The sequence below is a fragment of the Limanda limanda genome, chromosome 22 (genome assembly GCF_963576545.1).
Source record: "Limanda limanda chromosome 22, fLimLim1.1, whole genome shotgun sequence".
Taxonomy (NCBI): Eukaryota; Metazoa; Chordata; class Actinopteri; order Pleuronectiformes; family Pleuronectidae; genus Limanda; species Limanda limanda.
The window spans coordinates 5,662,724-5,682,427 of record NC_083657.1 but is presented as its reverse complement, the minus strand read 5'-3'; the positions used below and the strand labels follow the sequence as shown (position 1 = coordinate 5,682,427).

At 41.5% G+C, this 19,704-nt stretch overlaps 3 protein-coding genes across 3 annotated transcripts; 2 read left to right on the top strand and 1 right to left on the bottom strand.

Annotated features, from left to right (window-relative positions):
* The first annotated feature begins 626 nt into the window (after positions 1–626).
* LOC133028690 (dehydrogenase/reductase SDR family member 4-like) lies at positions 627–4,762 on the top strand. The gene is made up of 9 exons (XM_061095649.1): positions 627–823; positions 1,133–1,248; positions 1,497–1,674; positions 2,613–2,714; positions 2,815–2,885; positions 2,996–3,047; positions 3,197–3,331; positions 4,271–4,326; positions 4,420–4,762. The coding sequence occupies exons 2-9, from the start codon at positions 1,136–1,138 to the stop codon at positions 4,532–4,534; spliced, it is 822 nt and encodes a 273-aa protein (XP_060951632.1). The 5' UTR covers positions 627–823; positions 1,133–1,135; the 3' UTR covers positions 4,535–4,762.
* Positions 4,763–4,855: 93 nt separating this feature from the next.
* tinf2 (TERF1 (TRF1)-interacting nuclear factor 2) lies at positions 4,856–12,857 on the bottom strand. Its single transcript, XM_061095648.1, has 10 exons — positions 12,463–12,857; positions 11,140–11,342; positions 10,043–10,153; positions 9,860–9,955; positions 9,655–9,765; positions 9,290–9,413; positions 7,053–8,370; positions 6,458–6,513; positions 6,276–6,355; positions 4,856–5,313 (listed from the first exon to the last, which is right to left on the bottom strand). The coding sequence occupies exons 1-10, from the start codon at positions 12,488–12,490 to the stop codon at positions 5,194–5,196; spliced, it is 2,247 nt and encodes a 748-aa protein (XP_060951631.1). The 5' UTR covers positions 12,491–12,857; the 3' UTR covers positions 4,856–5,193.
* A 799-nt stretch (positions 12,858–13,656) lies between these two features.
* On the top strand, positions 13,657–17,079 carry cideb (cell death inducing DFFA like effector b). Its single transcript, XM_061066113.1, has 5 exons — positions 13,657–13,754; positions 13,879–13,993; positions 14,242–14,400; positions 15,234–15,424; positions 16,412–17,079. Exons 1-5 carry the CDS (start codon positions 13,678–13,680, stop codon positions 16,551–16,553), a joined length of 684 nt encoding a protein of 227 aa, XP_060922096.1. The 5' UTR covers positions 13,657–13,677; the 3' UTR covers positions 16,554–17,079.
* The last annotated feature ends 2,625 nt before the right edge of the window (positions 17,080–19,704 follow it).

Genomic DNA, 19,704 nt, shown 5'->3' with positions numbered 1-19,704 from the left:
CCCGTTCTAGCGGCCTAGATGCTAACGCTAGCATCCCAGTTAGCATCGGTGCACACAGATGACTTCTCTTCATCTAAGGTTCAGTTCAAAACAACAATGGCACCGCCGGGTAACAGCACCGGAGCCCGTTAGCTCCTGAAGCTAGCGTTAGCATGGAGAAGCTAATGCGGCGGGAGGATGTTACCTCGCTGGAGCTTCTCACGATAAACTTCCTTCACGTCGTCGCTGCGTGGAATCACTTCTTCTTCTTCTCAGGCGTGAAAAAATCTGCGGCCATCGACGTTCAATCATCTTTCGCCGATGACAACAGCTCGGTAGCCGCCCTCCTGGCGAACCTGTACTTCCGCTGATCTACAAGCGGAAGTGGAGTGTCGGAGCCGTGCGTGAGCTCCATCCAGGGAGTTGTGAGATCGAGCGGCTGAGCGCAGCGGGCGGTGAGGCGCTTCTGTGATTGGCTCGTTTTTTTCTAAGTGGCCTTTGAGGTCGCTCGAGTAGCGTCGTAAATCAGAGGACTCAGCTGTGTGTTTCGACAAATACAACAACGAACCACTTTATGTTGCTATTTTTGGATACTACAACAAATTTCACCTCCATTGAATTCAATCTCATTCTAATTTTATTGGGAATTTGATTTCTAAAAGTACAGAATACGAGCGACTGCTTGGTGGAGGCTTTTATTTTGACAGCGGGACTTTTACCCGGAAAACACTGTCTGTGTCTGTGAGTCGTCGGTAGCTAAAGGTCCTAACACTGGACTTTGAGTGTGTTTTTAACCGAATCCTCCTGAGAACAACATCGTGTTGAACCTTGCACAAACCGAAGGGTGAGCTGCTGCTCCTGATCACATCTGCACTAATGCATGTTTACGTGATTTCAAAATAAACACAAATGCACCAACTTGCACCGAGTTACCTGCACATGTAAAAAAGTGTTGGATCATAACTGCTGCTTGGATCAATACGTCTCCATTAGTTTATCACCATTACTTATTAAAATCCTAAATTCCTGAAATCTTTATTGATCATGTCACTCAGCTGCCATAGCTCCGGTGACCTCTGCCCTACTTCCCCAGTGTTCTCACACACACACACACGCACACACATTAACACACACGTCCATTCTGTGTCCTCAGGTGATGTTGAGGAGTGTGTTCAGGATCCTGAGGACCAACACTGTCTCTGCCCGGAGAAGCATGTCCCAAAGCAGCCTGGCTGGAAAGGTGGCCATCATCACCGCCTCCACAGATGGGTAAGAACCATTCCTGACACCTGCATTTTAAATCCAGGCCAAACAGTCACCTCATGAAACCACATTTAAATGCACCAGATCTTGATTTTGATTGTGATCTGAATCAATTGCACGCACTCATAATCACCAGTCTCCTGAACCTGTCTGGTGAAATTGACAAAAATGCATGAAAACGCTTTATTAATGTTCAAGAAAGTGAAAACAAACATCGCATTCATGATGTTTGCTCCTCTATCCACCGTCCTCAGAATCGGTCTGGCTGCAGCCGAGGCTCTGGGGAAGAGAGGCGCCCACGTGGTGGTGAGCAGCCGGCGCCAGGCCAACGTGGACAAGGCCGTGGCGCTGCTGCAGAGCCAGAGCATCCAAGTGACGGGCACCACCTGTAACGTGGGCAAAGGGGAAGACCGAGAGAAACTGGTTCAACTGGTGAGGAGGCAACATAATAGGACTGGGTTGTTAGTTATACCTAGGGTTGCAAAATTCCGGGAATATTCAAAGTTGGAAACTTTCCATGGGAATTAACGGGAATTAACGGGAATAAACTGGACATTTTGTGGATAATTTATACTAACTGTATTTACCTTGTCATATACAGACATAAATATAAACATTTTGTTTTGTCATAGGCTGATTTGAAACCTGAGGAAACTTTGGGCACTTGACTATATGCTTCTGCATCGTTGTGTCATTCTTAACATAGGTCTTTGCACAGTATTTGCAAATGTACACAGCCTTTCCTTCTACATTGGATGGGGTGAAATGTCTCCACACATGAGATAGTGCACGTGGCATTGTTCTGTAGAATAAGATGAGAAAAAAGTTTGTAAAAAAACACTAATGCAATGCTAGAGATATAAATAGTTAGCCAAATAATTGGAATCGTCTGTGAAAATATTTTACAATTGATGGATAAATGAATGGAAATAGGCTAGATGAACAGATGAACAATCCTCAATCAGCATGCTAATATATTTTCCCCAGTGATATCATTGAAACTTACCTGACTAGTCCTGCACACTACAGCAGGCCTCAATAGCCCTGCTGTAGAGTGAAGGATGCTGGGAGTTATCTGTGCATGTGATGGAAGAATGCACAGTGGAGGGTTGAAACTCAACGTGCAGCGTGTGCTGCATTCCATACATCTTTAAAATAGAGTTTTCAATAATGTTTTTATTGCTCAGCGTTTAATTTGCTTAGTTATTTTTTTCAAAATTCCCCAAATTCCGCCCCTTTGCAACCCTAGTTAAACCTCTTGTTTTATCAAACACTCCTGTCGACTGAAACCCTCATAATCTTCAGTCTTTCAGTGATTATTTTTTACTTATAACCTCATTTATAATCTCAACCTGTGTGTCCTGAAACAGACTCTGGAGAAGTGCGGGGGAATCGACATCCTGGTGTCCAACGCAGCGGTCAACCCTTTCTTCGGAAACATCATGGACTCCACAGAGGACGTCTGGGACAAGGTGCTAACCAGGATAGGTTAGAATGAATCAGAAGAATTAATACATCGTTATCTTTGTGTTTCAATTTTGAATTTATATGAAACATCTTTTCCGCTCCTAGATCCTGTCTGTAAATGTGAAGTCGGCCTTTCTCATGACCAAGCTGGTGGCGCCTCACATGGAGAAAAGGGGGTGAGTGAGAGAAGATGATACATTTGAACGTGCTCGGCAAGATGCAAACAATAAAGACTATAACACTGTTGAATTTGAAATGATTTGAAGTCTGTGTTTTTCTCTTCTAGAGGTGGAAATGTAGTGTTTGTGTCGTCGGTGGCTGGATACCAACCAATGCAGGTCAGTGCACCTGAATTGTTTTAACTTTCCAACTCTGAATTATTAATTTTACATTGTACAAGTGGCCAGTAAATCGTGCCCAGTGCTTGTGTCCCATAGGAGGAACAATCAGTGGTGAATGTAAGTGAAGTTTATTCATGTTGCTGCAGGCGCTGGGTCCGTACAGCGTCAGTAAAACAGCCTTGTTGGGTCTGACCCGGGCGTTGGCCCCCGAGCTGGCTCAGAGCAACATCAGAGTGAACTGCGTGGCCCCTGGAGTCATCAGGACCCGCTTCAGCGCTGGGGTGAGGAGGACACACACACACACACACACACACACACACACACACACACACACACACACACAGAGAGCGAGAGAGAGAGAGAAACTAGAGGGAACAATGGAGCAGAGTAATAATGCTGATAAAGCTAAAGAGGTAAAGTAAGACATTTAGTTGGCACTGCTGCTCCCTAGTGTTCATATTTAGTAACAGCCATAATATTTCCTTTAAAAGTGGAATTCTGGTATTTTACAACTTGGGCCCAAAGTTTAGAAAAGTAATTTTTTTCACCTATAAGATATAGATAGATAGATAGATAGATAGATAGATAGATAGATAGATAGATAGATAGATAGATAGATAGATAGATAGATAGATAGATAGATAGATAGATAGATAGATAGATAGATAGATTACTTTATTCATCCCCGAAGGGAAATTAAGTCGTCATAGCAGCCGGTATATTTGAATACAATAAAATACAATAAAATAAAATAAAAAATATTGAGGTAGAAAGAATAAAAACAGAAACACAAGATGAATAGGTAGATAAGGTGCAGGGGCAAGATGATGGTAATAGTACTGATGATATGATGGTAATGTTATGTTAGACAGTATATAAAAATAGTACAGTGTATATATAGTATATAATATAACATACAATATATTTATATATGATAGTTATTATACCAATAAAGTAGCAGTATATAGTAATAATGGCAGCAACAGTATATATAATAAAAGGCTTGATTGAAAAATATTAAAATTCCCCTTTGAAAAAAGCCAATGAAATGTCTGAGGTGAGGACAGGATTGACAGGGGGATTCATTATTAGTTATTTGGGTTTGAAGAATAACTAATACTTCAAACCCTACAAATCTCCTACTGTTTACACTTCTCTGTTTCCTGCGTTTGTTCCTCCTGGTGAAAGTGTTTTTAATTTACCACTTTGTCTCGTCTCAGTTGTGGGGAAATGACGACGTGATGGACGAGTTCAAGAAGCAGCTCAGTATCAAAAGGTACAAGTCACTCGTCAACTTGTCCCTGGTATTATATATATATACATATACACACGTGAATAATTTATGACTATATTTCACGTTTCCCTTCAGAATCGGCGAGCCAGCAGAAATTGGCAGCGTGATCGCGTTCCTGTGCTCGGACGAAGCTTCGTACATCACTGGAGAGACGGTCACGGTGACGGGGGGGATGGGCTGTCGACTCTGAGCCCCCAGCAGCAACAACACAAACGTGCACTTAATTCTTGTTTGTCTGTGTTGATTATGTTTGTTTGTGTATTTGATTACTGCCAGAATACGGCCACATCATCCTCTTATGGGAGAGTTTTCTTAATGTTCTGTGATTATTAAGATTCCTAATCAAGATGTGAGTTTAAACAAATGGCCTATTTGATAAACTCCTTTTCAATTTCTAAATAAAATATATTTAACAATGCATCTTTCATCAGATAACACACGTTTTTCATACACACACAAACATATATATATACACAACTGACTAATGTAGTTGAGCAAGGTTTGTACAAAGTGACATTTTCACAATTTCACTACACCTTTATTAGAACATGTTACATACACGTCTTTGAAATGTATAAAAATTGTATTTGTTACAGAAATAATAGATATTGTCCGATATATATTTACACTTTAACTGTACAATAATGGTCTAAAATATGAAAAACTAATATTTGCATGACATTGGCCATAATCGGTGTCAATGCCATGTCAGGGCACGTTCTCCATGATGACATTAAGTACTGAAGTTCATAACAGTTACAGCTTTAACTCGAGATAACTTTAAGTAGCTGGTTGCTCCGTCAGAAAGTCCTGATCCTGGCGTTCACTAAACTTGGCGGTGAAGTTTCATCACCTGCGTTTACTGGCAGGCGACAGCAAGTCTCTCCGAGCCCCCCCGGGCTTCCAGTACTCCCTCAGAGTGGGAACGTATGTGCCGTGCTTGGTCTTGTAGTAGCGCTTCATGAACAGCTGGGGGAGACAGAGGGGAAGAAAACATGGAGGAAGAGTGCAAAAGTGTATTTTTAATTTACTTTAGAATGGGTTTTATGATCTTAAAAATCAGAGGAGTTTCAATTTCCATTTCATTTAGTAAATTATCTCTACTACTCTCTGTATTTTACTACTTATTTTATATTTCTATTAGGGCTGGGCAACGATTAAAAGTTTTAATCGCGATTAATCGCATGATTTCCCTGATTAATCACGATTAATCGCATTTGTATACGCAAAATCCAATAATGAATTAAAAAGTAGTGTATAGCGCAATTTTATTTTCAATGTTCTGCCATATGAATGAACGTGCCATAACATTTGTTGTGCAAACACTTTTAACATCAGCATTTAATACAGTAGCAGTTGTATACAGGGCAGAAAATATTCAGTGTAAATCTCAACTTAACAATGTTATCAAAGCAAATACAAAATTACATAAATGTTATCCTCTTCGTTATGAAAAATGTATACTCCTCCCTGCGTCTAACGTAGTCTGCCGAAGCCTCGCTCCGCTCGCTGTTTCATTGAATGATTTGCTGATATCAACTGTGTGTTTTGCATTTAGGTGATATTTTAGACTGGAAGTTCTCCGGTGATAAGAAAATTCACCTTGGCAGTGGCTACAAATTACTTTGGTTCTGTCGACTCCGCCGTCTGGAAGAACTTTAAAATGAAAATGGCCATTTAAAAGCTCCGTAGCCTTATCCATGGTTGTTTATCCGCCAATCATTTTCTTTTTTCCGGTTCCGCAGCAGTCAGCAACAGACTTTCACAAAATAAAAGCCTGACTTTCACAATAAAACAATAAATAATCAAACCTGAGTTAATGCGAGATAAAATAATTAACTGAGTTAAATAAGTGATGAGTTAACTCGAAATTAACTAGTTAACTTGCCCAGCCCTAATTTCTCTTCACTTCCCCCTTTGATCATACACACCCTCCCTTTGAAGTTCTTTGTGGCCTCATCCTCAGAATCAGCGACGTAGTCTTCACTTCCTCCTGCAGCGGCCGGCGTCTCTAAACATGAAAGCAAATGCAGTTAAGCCTGAATCCAGAGCAGGCGATTGGTTACGCTATTGAAAATATAAAATATTCCCCGTTTACAGTTTGTGAAATCACCTGTGTTAGTGCGCCGGCGAGGGGAGCCGCTTGCACTCGACAAGAGAGGATGATTCCTGTCACGTAGAAACATCATTAAAACACTGAGTTCTAAGTTCAAGCCGCTTTGATTTGCTTTGTCCTGAACATTTATAATTAGAGTTTAAAGACAAACAGGAAACGCTGAAATAATAAAGATGTTTTTATTTTTATATGAGACGCAGTTAAATGGACAATAGAGTGTACATACATATTAAAATCACTAATTCTATCTTAGTGAGACAGAGAAAAAAAAACAAATGAAAACAGGAACACTGAAATCAGTTGTTCCCGTTGTTTTTAGGTTTGAACTGAATAATAACAAACTACATTAAAAGTGACAACTCTATAAGTTGTGTGTATTCTCTTCTAAAATCTACTTAAAATGTCAGATTCTGCCTTATTGTGAAATTTAAAACATCAGCAGACCAGATTCTGTTTTCATTCATGAATAAAAGAGAATATGATTCATAGAATATCCAGAACACATAAGGAAACTGTTTCAGCTGGAGTTTGAGTTCTTGCGTTTCAAACTGGGACATTAGGCCGTGACATACGTTTGCACTGTGTCTCTTACTCTTTGTCATCCAAGCCAGAACTGCCTGAGTTCGGCTTCTCCAGTTGGAAGCTCCTGCTTTTGTGAGTCGGAGCTTTGACCGGTGACCTCCTCCTCTGATTCTCCTCCTTATAGAAGGATGTTGCTCCTCCGCCCGTCCGGCTGGCACCAGCAGAGACCACTGGCAGTTTTTCGATGATAATCCTGGCTTGTTTTCTCAGACAACACTCGAAAAGGGAGCAGAGGGACAGGTCGTCCGGCAGGTGGAGACTCTGGACGCCCGGCCGGGTCATGCTCGATGCCAGTGCTGCTCCGTTCAGCTGCTCTTCCTCACTCTCACTTGTTCTCTGGTCACCGCTTCCCTGCCTGACGCTGCTCATCTTCCTCTTCCCAGATTTTGTCACGCCTGCAACGTCGTCTTCCTCTTCTTCCTCCTCATCCTCGTCGAATTCACTTTGTCTGTTGTCAGGTTGTTTGCGTTTCGTTCCTCTGCTGCTGTTGGAGACGTCCCTCTCCCCCTCCAGCTGCTCTTCACCCTCTCTCCCTCCATCATTGGGTTTCTGTCTCTCTTTTACCACAGTGAACTTTGAGTTTGTTGCATCTTTGGAGGCGGCTGCCCGTTTACTGGCCGAGACCATGACCGGTACGTCCTCGTTATAGAACGATGTTGCTCCTCCGCCCGTCCTGCTGGCACCGGCAGACGCCACTGGCAGTTTTTCGATGATAATCCTGGCTTGTTTTCTCAGACAACACTCGAAAAGGGAGCAGAGGGACGGGTCGTCCGGCAGGTGGAGACTCTGGACGCCCAGCCGGGTCATGCTCGATGCCAGTGCTGCTCCGTTCAGCTGCTCTTCCTCACTCTCACTTGTTCTCTGGTCACCGCTTCCCTGCCTGACGCTGCTCATCTTCCTCTTCCCAGATTTTGTCACGCCTGCAACGTCGTCTTCCTCTTCTTCCTCCTCATCCTCGTCGAATTCACTTTGTCTGTTGTCAGGTTGTTTGCGTTTCGTTCCTCTGCTGCTGTTGGAGACTTCCCTCTCCCCCTCCAGCTGTTCTTCACCCTCTCTCCCTCCATCATTGGGTTTCTGTCTCTCTTTTACCACAGTGAACTTTGAGTTTGTTGCATCTTTGGAGGTGGCTGCCCGTTTACTGGCCGAGACCATGACCGGTACGTCCTCGTTATTTATGAGTCCAATAACAGGTATAAACGGTGTCTTGCCTTTCCCGGCCTGATTCCCTGCAGAAGCTTTGGCGGCTCCTGGATTTGAAGCCACTCTTCCAGACGGTGGCAGAGAAAGTGAATCCAGGATGGAGTCTCCCATGTTTGGAGGGAGAGATGCTGTAAAAAACAAACAACACAATGAATAACTGAGACAGGGTTCCCACGTTTGCCTTGAAAAAAAATTCCATGCTACCTCCTGATTTTCAAGGGGCCCTTATTAAGTGATGATCTATAGGCCCCTGAAGCTTTCCGACCCCATCCGCGCCCCCCTCCCCTAAATGTGGTGAATAACACGGTTTTAGGAAAAGTCAATGAGTGAAATACATATGGGGATCAACATAGTTCTAGTATTTTAAAAAGCAAGGTAAAAATTACCTTAACAATTCTAGTGTAAGCTGCTAGCTAGCAAGATTGCACTGATTACTAACTAACGTTGATAAACCCAGGTTTACCACACAGTTAAAACACAGCTAATTAAATTTGAGAATAAACTTGCAGAAGAAGTTTCACTGTAGATGTCAAGGCTCCCCTGTTGGCTGGGAAATGCATGTATTTGACCCTTCTATTGAGATCGCGAGTAACGTTTCTAGGTTATTATTCCAGAAGTCCACCAATCCGAAACTATATTTTTAAAGTCCATATCACCAGGTTTCCTGCATCAAATTCCAACATTCAATATACCAGATAGGATGCCAAGAGCATGCTCTACAACATGGGATCATCCATTTCTATCTACAGTAAAAGCTGTTCACATGTAAAGGGTTTTTATAAACTCATATTAATTCTGTGCTCAATAGTTTCATTTTATTACTATTTTACACATCATCCAATGAAATTTTCCAGGACAACTGTTTCAATTTCCATGTAAGTGTTCACTTTTGCTCAGTTTCCATGACTTTTCCAAACCTGGAAAATTAAAAAATAAATTCCATGGTTTCCATGTACCGTGGGAACCCTGTGAGATGATTGGAGATGGATAATTGAAATGAAAGTCTTGCTGTCAGAGTCATTCCAGGAGGAAACCATCTCACTCTACCTGCGGGCTCAAGATGACCGAGACAAGATTGATGCTGAAGCAAAATGTTGAGGAGCTGCGGCTGGGTGGCTGACCGGGCGCACTCCTCCAGGACCGGGGGGGAATCACTGAGCCACGACACAGTCTGGAGGCAAATGAAATGAAGATATTACAGTTCCCCTAAAAACAACTTATTTTCCAAGTAGGATAACTAGAGACCAGCTTGGCTCTCATCTGTATCAGTTAAAACTCTTAAACTCTCAACACTTGTATGAGACATAGACTGGTCTAAGTTAAACCTTTTAAGAAGTTTAAAAACTGTAATGAAAGAGAAATAAATAAAGTTTTATCTACAACGAAACCCGGGTTGATGTGGTCATGCACACCTGAGCTAGGTTGGGAACTGGCAGCAGCTGGTCCAGTCGAATCAAAAACTCCCACAGCAGCTTCTCCAGCTCCTCGTCATACTTTGGACCGTACTCCACAGGAAACTCCTCCTGTCGGAAGAAAAGAGTCAAAGTTGTCGGCCGTTAAATTCCTGCGAACATCGACTGAACGGAGATGAAAGTCACGAGCTCCGTGTGGACTCACCTTGAAGAACTGCTCTCTCTCTGCCGGGTCTGTCAGCAGCGCGTGAACAAATGAATGGAAGCTTTCCACTGTTTTGGCGATTTTTACGTCCTTCCTCTGGGACACAAAAAGAGGACGAATGCTTTGTGTATCATACAATTTTGTTTTTAACATTATAATCACGAAATTGGACATTATTTATACCACAGCAGCAGCCAAGGAGGAGGAAGGGGCGGCCGGAGCACGGATCCTTTTCATGTGAAGCTCAATCAGTGTCACATCAGGTTCTTGTCCACGAAGAAGCTCTAAGATCAGCTGAGGAAGAAGGAGGAGGAGGACGATGACGTGCACATTACCAAACCAGGTAAATGGGTGGATGACATGACGCATGATTTTTCTGTAATTAAGTGTGAATGTTTATTTAGATGCATTTAACCACTTAAACAACACATGGATGTGATGCATATTATGGTACTTTGTTTTAAACTTATGATTTTGTATGAAATATCTGTTATGTCTTGATTATATTTTAAGGTGAATACGCAAAATGTCCTGCGGTGTGACCGTAACATAGGTGAAGCATTAAACTTACATATTAACAAAATAAACCAGAAATATCTGGAGCAGGTAATAACTACCTTGGAATTATATTGTATATAATGACTTTATTAATATTAGGTTTTAATATGCACAAAACTAGTATATTAGTATTTACAGCAAAATAACATTCGTAACACAAATGCTGTCCTGTGGCGTGACATGGAAAATCTGATTTTTGAAACGGCAGTTACATGGACAACTATAGGGGCCCTTAGTTTATCCCACTACCAGGAAGCCCCTCAGATGTTGGAATGTACTGTGTATGTTGAAACGTGACTGTTAACCTCTGATTAATTTCATAAATTTCACTCTTTCTGTCAGACAATGAATGTGTCATTTTTTGAGAGTCCTGTAGTGTGACGGCTGTAGCAAAACAAATTTTTTTTAAATTTAATTAAACATATTAAGGTTAAACTGTGTTATTATTCAGTTAGCATAATAGCTAAGGTCAGTATTGTATAGCAATGACTCAAAATGGCCACAAGGATGGAAATGTCCTGTGGCCGTCACACCACAATGAAATTATAGAAAAAAATCCACGGAACACTAGCAGTTTAAAAAAATTCAGCATTTGAACATTATAATTTCATACAACTGTAATCCTCATTAGAACTTTATTAAAAAAAATACTGTTTCACCCTTATTTGTCAACTACCCTAATACAGAGAGAGGGTGTCAGATTAAAAGTGGTGGTGTCTCACCCGTCCTCTCAGCCCCAGGGTCAGCTTGCCCTGGTGCCTCACGGTGAGCATCCCGGGGACAGAGTCACAGGCCAGGGTCACAAACTCCTCCACGGTCCCGTACTGCATCACGTCCCGCTGCTTCAGCGCCTTCCACAGGGCCGCCGACACCAGGCGCATGGGGGGGGCCAGGAGCTGGAGGGCGGCGAAGGGGAGGCTGACATCTGTGAAGGAGACAAAACACAAACACACACAACTGAGTGCACTAACAGAGAACACACCGAAACCCATTCAACAGCCTTACATCAATAACAGGTTGTGAAATCATCCTGCTTTTTTTTTTTTTTACTCCATTAGTTTGATGTCTGATTGTCCATTTTATTTATTTATTTTTCTTTGTCTGTTTGAATGAGTGGCTGTTCGAGGGGATATAAATGAAAATGTTTGTAAATTCATCATAAAGTTTGATATGCACTTGAAACTTCAATAAAAAATATTGTTAAAAAAAAAAAACAGCCTTACATCAAATTGTTAGGTTTTCCCATTTAATTACCTACTTAGATCTTTTAAATCCTTTTCTTTAGCCAATACTTTTCAAGGATCTTGGTCTGTGGAGACTTGATTTAGCAGATTTAAATTTCCTGTCTTTGATTTTAAACTCACATTTACCTCTAGCTGCAGTCATATGATTAATTATTATTTTGGATGTGTCACCCAGGTCTGGTTGAAGGATTCTGACTTATCCAGAACACATTGTGACACTGTCAGTGGAACTGGGACTGTGGTGGAGGTTAATATAACTAACTAACTAATTGATTAATTAACTAACTAACTAATTGATTAATTAACTGACCAACTAACTTACTAATTGATTAATTAACTGACCAACTAACTTACTAATTGATTAATTAACTGACCAACTGACTGAGTGACCCATTAAATTACTTACTTAGATCTTTTAAATCATTTTCTTTAGCCAATACTTTTAAATGATCTTGGTCTATGGATACTTGATTTAGCAGATCATAATTTACTGTCTTTTTATGATTGTTTATTTTGGATTGTCACCCAGGTCTAGTTGAAGGATTCTGCTTAATCCAGAACACACAGTGACACAGTGGATTGTGCTGGGACGTGGTGGGACTTTGGTGGATGTTAATAAATCCAACTAACTAAATTATTGATTAATTAACTAACTGACTAATTGATGAATTAACTGACCAACCGACTGACTGAAGCAGGAGCCTGACACCAGCTGTTCAACACCCTGGCGGATCAAACCTTCCATTCCTCGTCTTGATTCCCAGTTTAAATAATAAACAATCAAACCATCGTCACACTCACCAGTATCTTTAGGTTTCCTCGTTGCCATCCCGCTGTTAAAATCTGTTAAAACCAGTGGAATCACGTAAAAACCTGACGTGGAAGCCAACGTTAGCTTAGCAGCTTGGAACCAGTCGCTCCGCTAGTCAGCGACAGAAGCGAGGAACCCTGACGGGAAACCGTTGGTGTTACCCGGGGGGAGATATCACCGAGACACCGCTGAGATATTCATTCGCTCCGGAGCCGACGGGTTACTTTGTATCATGTTATCCGGACTGTTGTTGTTGTTGTTGTTGTTGTCTACGCGCTGAAAAACAAAGCTACCGAGGAAACTTCTGCTTCATCCTCCCGCCTTCAGTCACATCTGAAGGAGCGCTCGCGTCTCCACCTGGCGTGTCCCCGGCCGGGCGGTGCTTCCGGGACTGTACGTGAAGCACACAGGCTCAAATGGTGGAGTCCCCGCCCCTACGCGAGCACAACATCACTTTACACAGGCGCTCCCATTGGTTTTTATTGTCAGGTTATGACGTAGAGACGTTTCCTGCACTGACGTCAGTTTAACTGCTTTTGCAAATTGTGATTTTTAAAGAGGAGAAATAGAATAGAAATAAAAGGAACTTATGGATATGAAATAAATATGAATAAAAAGTGTAGAAATCAAGAAGCACATGAGCAGGAAAGTAATACCAATGTTGGCAGGTGTACATTTGAGTTTATATACATATAATGCTCCTAAAATTAACACAAAATATTAAAAAATATTAATTAAAAAAATCTGTATCCTCTAAACACAACACTGGATTACCAGTGGGCCCAGGTTTACTCTGTATTAATCTGTATAAATTAATTGTCCTTATTTATGATTTATGGTTTATTTTATTTCAAATTTTTCCAGTGATTGAAGGAATCCAAACATTTATAAATGATCAACATAAAACAATTATTTTAATTCATAATCAACTGACTATAGAAATTAGTGTGTATGGTCCAAATGTGGGTGTTTAATTGTCAGGTATCGATATCAACCTCAAACATCTGCTATCAGTTGTGCTGATGTTGTAAACAAGCTGAAAAATGTCTTTCAGGTCATACACACACACACACACACAGACACACACCCACCACATGCACACTGTGACCAGATGAACCTTACCCCCTGCTGTTCTGTATCTGAGTAATCACCAGGTTCGGAGCAAAGTCCAATTACTGGGTCAAACACAAAATCTCCCACCAAACATGCTACACAACAATCACGCTGTGGGGAGCGACAACAACACATCGAGCAGAATGGAAGGCACATCCTCCTTCATCAAGTGAGTGAACAACTCGTTTTGTTCTGTTGATATTCAATGAATATTGCTTCCTTTTGCTTGATCCCCGAGTCAAATAATCATTATTGAATGTAGATCCGAGCGTTTATGTTTTGTCTGACCTCAGGTCAGTGACCAAGCGAGTGTGGTCCCCGACGCAGAGACCCTTCAGAGTGTGTTGTCACAACAGGGCGACCAGGAAGGGCATCACAGCTGGGACCCTGGAGGAGCTGAAAGAACGGGTGAGCGGGATAATGGAAAGAAATCAAATCAAATAAAACCAAACCAAACCCTCAACTCAAAAAAAGAAACATGATTCTAAACTGTAGTCTTTAAGCATGAAAATGAACTTTAAAATTCACGTTAAAGATAGTTTCTGCTCGACATACGACACAACTGCTGTGTGAGTGAAATTACAATCAAGACAAGTCCCTGTTACGACATGAACGCTGCTTTGAGGGTGTAACAGGAAGTTGTACCTGTGCTGTAGGTGTACCAGGCGCTGCTGCTGTCCCTCTCTGCAGTGTCTCTGTCCCTGGTGTGTGAGGAGGACGGCACAGAGGTGGACACCGACGAGTTCCTCACAACGCTGCCCGACAACACGATGCTCATGGCCCTGGAGCCCGGACAGACCTGGAAATCCCAGACAGTACGTGTGACTAGGGTTGCAAAGGGGCGGAAAGTTTCCGGTAAATTTCTGGAAACTTTCCATGGGAAGTTAAGCTCGGGAATTTGGGGAATTTTGAAAAAAAAATTAAAATAAGCAAATTAAACGCTGAGCAAGAAAAACATCATTCAAAACTCTATTTTAAAGATGTATGTAATGCAGCATAGCTACACGTTGAATTTCAACCCTCCCCTGTGCATTCTTCCATCACATGCACAGATAACTCCCAGCATCCTTCACACTACAGCAGGGCTATTGAGGCCTGCTGCCTGCTAACTATTTATATCTCTGGCATTGCATTAGTGTTTTTTTACAATCTTTTTCTGATCTTATTCTACAGAACAATGCCACGTGCACTATCTCATGTGTGGAGACATTTCACCCCATCCAATGTAGAAGGAAAGGCTGTGAACATTTGCAAATACTGTGCAAAGACCTATGTTAAGAATGACACAAAGACGCAGAAGCATATAGTCAAGTGCCCAAAGTTTCCTCAGGGCTCAAATCAGCCTATAACGAAACAAAATGTTTATATTTATGTCTCTATATGACAAGGTAAATACAGTTAGTATAAATTATCCACAAAATTTCCAGTTTATTCCCGTTAATTCCTGTTAATTCCCGTTAATTCCCGTATATTCCTGTTAATTCCCATGGAAAGTTTCAAACTTTGAATATTCCCGGAATTTTGCAACCCTACGTGTGACCAAAGCCGACATGTATTCATGTTATTACAGTTACTTTCAAACTGATTTAAGACGTCAAAACATCACAAATATTTAATATATGTGACCATTGTCGTTGATTCCATCCAGGGTGCAGTCGTGCCCAAATCTCACGACAACAACAAGCCTCGGAACGGGAAAGACATAGCGCGTGTCACCTTTGACCTTTACAAGATGAGCCCTAAGGACATGTTTGGCTCCCTGAGCGTGAAGGCCACGTTTCAGGGGCTGTACTCTGTGAGCGCCGACTTCCAGTGTCTGGGGCCCAAGAAGATCCTCAGGTGAGGTGTCTAAGCAAATAAGCAACATCCTCTCAAGTAGGCAGATGCCATTTAAGGATATGTACCGACACTCCATGAATAAAAAGTTCTTCATTCAAAAACTTATCAAAGCTGTAGCTGGAGGAAGTGGAGCTACTTTAAACTATTTTAAATAGACTAAGATCAATGACAACCAAGTAATTGAGTCCAACAATGTTCTGTGACACAAATTTATATTTTCATGTCTCCTGTCATTGCCACTTTTTTTTTTTTAACAATATTTTTATTGACGTTTCAAGTGCATATCAAACTTTATGACGAATTTACAAACATTTTCATTTATATCCCCTCGAACAGCCACTCATTCACACAGACAAAGAAGAATAAAATAAATAAAATGGACAAAGACAACAGACATCAAACTAATGGAGAAAAAAAAAAAAAAAAAAAAAAAGGCAAGATCACAACCTGTTGTTCAGTCAGTGTTATCCGTGTCATTGCCACTTTTAAACCTCAAAGGATTATTAATATAAATTGAAAAGGTCAGAGGTTAAATATCCCTTGTTGGAACTGCTAACAATTTTGTTGGTAAAGAGCCACAAGCCCAAAAAACCTTTGGTAACTGCTGGTTTAATCTTTGACAATGCATCACATTTATATGATATAAACATATGGTTTTTGTCTTTTATGTAAATGGTAGTGGTATTTAAACAGCTGCAAAATTAATACATTGGAGCATGAAGTACAATATTTCTCTCTGAAGTAGATTATCAAGTAACAAAGAACGTTTTATGTAAAGTAACTCAAAACTGAACTTAATATTTGAGGAACCAGTTTTCTCACTGAGAAGATGTGAAAAGACAGGAAGAGTTTTGAAATCCAGTCCCAGGTCCGAAATGAGAGCAGCTTGCAGTCAGGGGAGAGATGGAATGATGGAATGATGCTTGACTTGGGTGTTTACAGTAGAAAACTGTTCTGATGACTCCTGTTCTCTGTCCTGTTTTTCAGAGAAGCCCTGCGTGTGGCCTCCGGCCTCCTCCACGCCGCCGGACACCTGCTCATCACGTCCGCTTCAATGATCCGCCGCATCATCGAAGGCGCCGAGTTCTGGCAGCCGCAGCGGGCAGAGTACACGGCCAGCTGGAACTGAGGAGGCCAGGACACCTTTTCTTTTTTACACGTGAAGAAGAGCAACTCGGTCTGATGTTGATTTGATGTCCGAAATGTTTTTTTTTCTCACGAGTAAGCTTCTCTGTATTGATTAAATTATCCGTTTTGAGAGGGTGGGGTGGGGGGGTAGAAGAACAATGACCTGACCATCTTTTGAGTTAATATCACAGTGACACTTTTATACAATGTGATGAACAATTGTAAATATTATACAGAATAAAACACACAAAAATGCAAAACCCTTCACAATCAATTGTTTAGTTTAGGTCTAAGCTCTCTTTAGGCACAACTTTATGTATGTGGATTCCAGGGGATTACCACTGTAACCGTGTGTGGTTATCTTTCTTATCATATCGTTAACATCATCTCCTGTAAAATATTCATGTAATTAGTTAAAAAAAACACGACTGACTGTGTTTGTTAATGTTTTAAAAATGATAAAACGACCCGTGTTCAATCAATGAAAGTGTTTCAACTTGAATGACAATAAAAACCTCTGCACATCACAGTGGGACACGACTATATAACTATATATATATATAACTACTATAACACGACTATGCTGTACATGCCTGTTTACATACTAATCAACAACTAACGACAGTATAACAACAACAATAACTTCCATATGAAGGAACAGGCCAATTCACAACATCCAACATGGCAACTGGTTATCAAACATCACAAAGTAGACGATGCTTCCGATATACGTCATTGACCTCGTTCCTTTTCCCGTTGTTTCGGCTGCAGAGGCGGAGTCAATCGTTTCTTATCTGAACGCACATTTTCTACTTCCTCTCAAGCTTCCTCTTCGAAGTTGCGTTTTCCTTGGTCTCAGCGGCTCCTTTGCCGGTGCCTGATGTTGGCCAGCGCCTTGCTGTGCTGCTCCTTCTTCATCCAGCCTGGCCTAACCTTCTTTACGTAGTAGCGTGTGTCGCTGAACCACTGCACCAACGTTTGCCGAGGGATGCAGATCGTCTTCATCAGGCGTTCGTAGTCACATGCGTTTGGATACTGGCAGTCGGAGAAAGCCAACCGCAGCGTCGCCCTCTTCTCTCTGGTTAAAGATTTCTTGTTTGGCACGGCGTTCCTTTTGCGCCTTTTCGGAGTTTTCTCTCTGACCTCCACAAGAGTTTCCACCTCACTATCCTCCTCTTTGTTCTTTTGTAGCTCCGGCATCATTTTTCTCTTCAGTAGCTCAACAGCCCTCCCATCTCGTCCCAGTTTTGAGCTCTCCGGGACCTTTCCCTCCTTCTTCCTTCCAGATTCTTTTACCCCTCTCTTCTGTTCCTTCTTCTCACTTGTCTCCTCTTTTACCTCCTCATGCATCCTGTTTTGGGTAGTTTGGGTTTGCACCTCTTTCTTTCCCCGAATCTTTCCCTGACTGAACTTCCTCTGAACCTCTTGGATGTCTTCGCAGTCCCAGCTAATGCCGTAGCGGAGCCTCTGTGCCATGAACCACTCCTTCACCTGGTCTGGGTGCAGGGAGCAGCGCCACGCCAGCACAGCGGTTTCTTTCTGTGTCAGATACGGGAAGACGTCGAAGGCCTTGTCGAGCTCTGCTACACTGTCCAGCTGTAGGTCGATCTGGTTCAGGTGCACCCACACAAGCATCTGATTCTCAGAGAGCAGGGGCAGGACCACTGCTCGGTTTTGGTTCATGTTGAAAGGCGCCGGGGCGACCTTTATTCCTTGTGTCACACCACCAGCACCAGGTGTGTTTTGTCTGAGCCAGGGAAGCCCTCCCTCCATGGTATCGACTCCTGTCAACAGCATAGAAACAGAAACGGTTAATGTCACCCACGCATTTAGGAGGAAAATTTGTACTCAAAACTCTTTTGGTATCTGTGACTACACCCAGCACTCACAACAGGAGACGTCTAAGTGCAAGTCTCACCCTGAAGTAACCATGATCAAACAAAGTTTTGTTTTCCTCCGACAACTTCTGATGTTCGTAATCTTGTCAATAAACATCCTCAGTCCTTTTCTCCCACTTCTGGGGTTTGCATAAATATTAAGTTGCTAACCCAGAGCCTTTAAAAAAATACAGTTTGTATAATAGTACACACAGTGTCTCTTTAACATGTATGGTTATATATTGGAGGATTTTATATAAATCTGATTTGTCCTGTTTTGATTTCACGCGTCTAGACGTTTCTATCTTGTTAATTTACGATAAATCCTTTCTCAGATTTACTATATCACATTATACAATTACCTATAATGTGACAAAAGCTTTTATTCTAATCAAACGCTCCTATTCATAGAAACAGGATGTAGAATAAATACCTGTTTAACAGAGGTGGTGTTAATTACTAGATAGAAATTATATATTTACACTTTATTGTCACCAGACTGCAGAAGTAAATATATATATATAAATACTCTATTACAAGTTAATGTCATGCATTCACACTTACACATCATTGTGATTATTAAATATGAATCCATTTGAATGATCTGAAGAGGGCTAAGCAGCTAGCTAGCTAGCAAGCTAACTGTTCCCGGCTAACTTTAGCCAAACTGATGCTAAAGTTGAAAGGTTCGGTTGCCATTGAGTTAACATCAGCTTAGCACCGGTTAGCATGCTAAGTAGCTAGCATGGTGAACTTAGCTAACTGGAGGTGTTTCCTGTGACAGTTTGAAGAAGATACGAATACTATGAGGAAGTGAGGTGGACGAGGAAGTGAGAGATCTTACCTTTAAAAAGGAATATTCTTTCTGTCAGCTACTTATTTAGCTTTCCTGAAGATTAGCTTCGATTAGCTTCAATTAGCTTCGATTAGCTTAACCCATCACTGCAGGGTTGGTCTTTCTGTGATGATTTGTCCCCATCAGTGCAGATTCAAAACAACAGTAGTAGATCTCCCCTCTTTTAGAAAAAAGTCTGACGAACAGTCTGAGTCGTCCTGAGCAACATTTGAACAGAGGACAAACCAGACTGATGCACTGGTATTTACTGAGATGATGGGATTTATAAATGATGCTCCTCATGGAATCAACTTCTACATGTGTAATAGTTCTGTAAGCATTTGGAGTTCCTTTATTTCTTTATTTTGTTTTTCTATCTATAAGTATACTATATTTTATTTTACAGTCCTGCTCACCATTATTGGCACCCCTTCATTTTT

Excerpts from the sequence above, each read along its gene's own strand:
- LOC133028690 (XM_061095649.1), top strand. The coding sequence starts at position 1,136 with ATGTTGAGGAGTGTGTTCAGGATCCTGAGGACCAACACTGTCTCTGCC. Across the intron at positions 2,715-2,814 it reads CAGAGGACGTCTGGGACAAG|ATCCTGTCTGTAAATGTGAA; the intron begins GTGCTAACCAGG and ends TTCCGCTCCTAG. Across the intron at positions 3,048-3,196 it reads CTGGATACCAACCAATGCAG|GCGCTGGGTCCGTACAGCGT; the intron begins GTCAGTGCACCT and ends ATGTTGCTGCAG.
- tinf2 (XM_061095648.1), bottom strand. The coding sequence starts at position 12,490 with ATGGCAACGAGGAAACCTAAAGATACTG. Across the intron at positions 9,956-10,042 it reads CCTCCTTGGCTGCTGCTGTG|AGGAAGGACGTAAAAATCGC; the intron begins GTATAAATAATG and ends TTTGTGTCCCAG. Across the intron at positions 9,766-9,859 it reads AGAGAGAGCAGTTCTTCAAG|GAGGAGTTTCCTGTGGAGTA; the intron begins GTGAGTCCACAC and ends TTCTTCCGACAG.
- cideb (XM_061066113.1), top strand. The coding sequence starts at position 13,678 with ATGCTACACAACAATCACGCTGTGGGGAGCGACAACAACACATCGAGC. Across the intron at positions 14,401-15,233 it reads AGACCTGGAAATCCCAGACA|GGTGCAGTCGTGCCCAAATC; the intron begins GTACGTGTGACT and ends GATTCCATCCAG. Across the intron at positions 15,425-16,411 it reads GGGCCCAAGAAGATCCTCAG|AGAAGCCCTGCGTGTGGCCT; the intron begins GTGAGGTGTCTA and ends CCTGTTTTTCAG.